Here is a 3587-nt window from a genome sequence, read left to right on the forward strand (position 1 = left end):
TTAGGGTGAAGGAATAAAATTAGTGGAATAATATATTTGGACCGAAAACTTTGAAAGATAATTTGACCTAGAAAATATTTCCATATTAGAGATATAAAAAAAAAGGGTTAATTAAGATACTTAAAGAGTCATTGGCAGCATGAAATCTGTTATTTTTGAAAATATTGAATACTCACTTAATTGCTGCATCTCTTTGTGAGAGATTATATCTTTGCGGCTTTCTCTCTCCTGTGTTCTTTCTCCCCTCTTCTCAGTTAAGATGACTATTTTATCTCCTCAGTTTTATCTTTGTGAATCTTCGGAATAATCCAACAAACACACTCTAAGTTTCTGGTTCTTCGGATTGTTGGCACAATTTTCTACCTCCATCAATTCTCCTCTCTCTCCTCAATCACTCTCCAGGTAAAAAGGTTTCTTTGGTGCATGATTCTAGCACTTTTCTTTCTTCTTCTTTGATTTCTCATTTCAGATTCTTCCTTCTTCTTAACCCTAGCTCATGCTTTGATTTTCTGTGTTTCTAAGATGGATCGGCGAGATAATGGTAAACAAGCAGTTTCTGATCACGGGTTGTTGGAATCCAGCACGAAAGAGAAGATGAAGAGATCCGTTTTGGGTTCTTACAAAGCTGAAGTTGAATCAATGGCGGATGAAGAAAACCCTTCCCCAAAACTGAGTACGTGTGATATCTGCTTCAAGACTTTTGGGTGCGGCAAGGCGTTAGGTGGACACAGAAGATCCCACTTCATGAAACAGCAGCAACAAAAGAAGGTAAAGACCCGTTTCACTGATAATCACGCATCAAAACCTGGTGGTGATAGTAACATTAGGGTTATCTGTGATTTTGACGATGATGACGGCAAACACATTTGTTGTATTTGCAAGAAGGAATTTCCCACCAAGAATGCTTTGTTTGGGCACATGAGGTCTCATCCTGAGAGACCATGGAGGGGTGTGTCCCCTCCGACTCAAAAGAATTCATCTTCTCCTTCTTCTTCTTACTACCATTCTCCGTCTTCTTCCCTCAATTCTGATTCCATGGAGAAAAACAAGGAGGATCATGATGCTGATGATGGTGGCCACCGTCTGATCTCACCCGATGAACAACATCGCAGAAATGAGATTGATCTTTCACTGTGTACTTCACCCAGCTGGCTTTGTAAAGCTACAAGAGGCAGAAGCTCCACCGGTGCGTATGAGGCTGCAGAAACTCTTTTCTACATGAGTTGTTCCAAGTGCTTTTCCAGTCATGAGCGGAATAGGGTTTTCCCCAAGAACGATGAGGTTCTGCCAAAGACTGCCCCAGCCCTAATCAAGCAGCGCAAAAGGAAGACTTTTGAATCGTCATCGAGTAAGAAAGATAAGGTGAAGAAGATCAAGTTTTTGTTTAAAGGGGAATTGAAGTTGGGAAGCACTTCTAATGGGGCTGGTGAATGTGATGATGGTGAGGGTAAAGAGCTGAACAGGTGCAAGGGTTTATCTGAATCTGGGGTTGAGCATGACCGTGATGAGAAGAACAAAAAGAAGAGTTTTGATGATTTGAATGCTGAATCAGTTATCCCAACTATGCAAGATCATGTTGGTGCTTCTGATGTGAAGAAGATTAACATGGATAAGAAAGGGAAGAACAGTAAGAAATTGGTACTGAATTCAAAGACAAAGGACTCGGAATCTGAGAAAGCGAGTGAAGAGAAAGCAGATTGGTATAAATGTGGTGCATGTGGAAAAAGCTTCAAAACTTTTCAAGGCCTAGGAGGACACAGGTCAGTGCACAAAGAGAAGAACACTGTGAGCATTGATGAGCCAAACCCCTCGGAAGCTGTAGCTGTAGCTGTAGCTGAACAAAACAACTCTAGCAGCTCCAGTAACATGAACAAGATTGAGGAGCCATTATTTAATGAAACAACCTTAGCAGACCAGCAGCCATGTCAATCTTCTGGTGTCAAGAAGCTGAACTTCGATCTGAACGAGTTGCCTTGTGCTATGGATGAGGACTAAGCAATCTCTATAGTTCTCCATTTTGCTGCTGCATCTACATGCTTTTTGGTTACTGATCTTGCAATATTAATCTTATTATATATTCTATTAAGTTTTAGTAGAACTTTGTATTTAGGATTTCTATGATACAAAATTTTAAGAGTTCTTCTACTGTTACTGCTGAGCCTAGACTCCTCTCGTTACTAGAAAGTAGTAGCAGAACTCTTAAATTTTGTACCAGTAACTGTTCATTACTTCACTGGATTAAACTTCTTAATCAGTTTGTGTTATACTTTTGATAGTGTGTACTTTTGCCATTCTTTTCACAGTATTCCATATAGATTTCTTTTTCATGTGTTTGGAAATTACTTTTGCCATTCTTTCTGATCATTTTTAACAGTATTCCATAGGTTAACTCATCAAATTGAAAACTAATTCCACTTGCTTTTATGTCTTTGAAATGGGTTTTGCAGTGAGATAAACCTAACTAGTTGTTCATCTTTTAGATTTCATTTTTAATTGACTTTTGGAATTTATAACAATATATAGAATGAAATTTCTTCAAATTGTAATTTAATGTTTGTATTCTAAAATAATTAAGTTGCAAATTTTAAGTCTTTAATTTTGTTGCCAAGTGAATGGATCTACTGTATGGAGAAACTAGAAGTAATTTGACTACGAATGATGCTTTTTTTTTTTTTTTTCAGTTGTCAATATTCTACTTCTACTTTTTACATTTCCAAAATATTATAATAGGAATGTTATTATTAGGTATATCAAAAATTATGTTTGAATAACTATTATTATTATTATTATTTTTGAAATAATTTTTACATTCTACAATAGTTAAAAAAATACTTCTCTCGTTATCGTATGGATATAAATCTTTCACCATCTCAGCATAGGAAAAAAAACTGTAAAGACAAACTAAAAATAATCAATTCCTATTTTCAAATTTCTTTTAAAAATGTTCAGTAAAACAAACTGTTGTGCCTACAAGAATTTGTTTAAAAAATAGTCCAGTGGGATATTTTACTGAATAAATCTTACAGGAATATTTCCTATAATTCAAATATAATCTAATCTAGTTTTTCAAAATATATAATATTTTATAATTGATATATTTAGAGCAATCAAGGGGAATCAAAAAATTATATTGTATTCTTTATTTTTTAATTTATACAGTATTTAATTTGGAACAAAGAAATCATGCTATTTTTGTTTAGTATTGATTTTAGTTGAATCATATTATCGTACCAAGTTATAAATCAAAGAAATTAATTTAGCTTTGAACAACACCAGTTTTTGGGTTTCACAATGACAGAATAAGAAAATCTTAATGTGGGTGCATTTTGTGTGGTTCACTTAGGCTGACCAAAATAACTGAATTGAACTGAAACTTGTAATAGATAAATTAATCTGAATTTAAACTAACTAAACAACTTTTCTTCATATTAATTTCATAACTGAATTATTTTAGATAAAATAAAATTAATTGTATTAATAATTTTTAGGTTCCTAGCTTACCTTGTGTCTATTGCTCCTAATCTATGTATCTACTAAACAGTTAAAAGTTTTGCAGCAAAGTGATTTTATTTTATTTTTTCTTTCTG

General features: G+C 34.1%; 1 protein-coding gene across 1 annotated transcript; it reads left to right on the forward strand.

Annotated features, from left to right (window-relative positions):
• The first annotated feature begins 522 nt into the window (after positions 1 to 522).
• Positions 523 to 1995, forward strand: LOC114188409 (zinc finger protein 572-like). Its single transcript, XM_028076997.1, has one exon. It carries the CDS (start codon positions 523 to 525, stop codon positions 1993 to 1995), a length of 1473 nt encoding a protein of 490 aa, XP_027932798.1.
• Positions 1996 to 3587: the final 1592 nt, after the last annotated feature.

The sequence above is a fragment of the Vigna unguiculata genome, chromosome 6 (assembly GCF_004118075.2).
Source record: "Vigna unguiculata cultivar IT97K-499-35 chromosome 6, ASM411807v1, whole genome shotgun sequence".
NCBI lineage: Eukaryota > Viridiplantae > Streptophyta > Magnoliopsida > Fabales > Fabaceae > Vigna > Vigna unguiculata.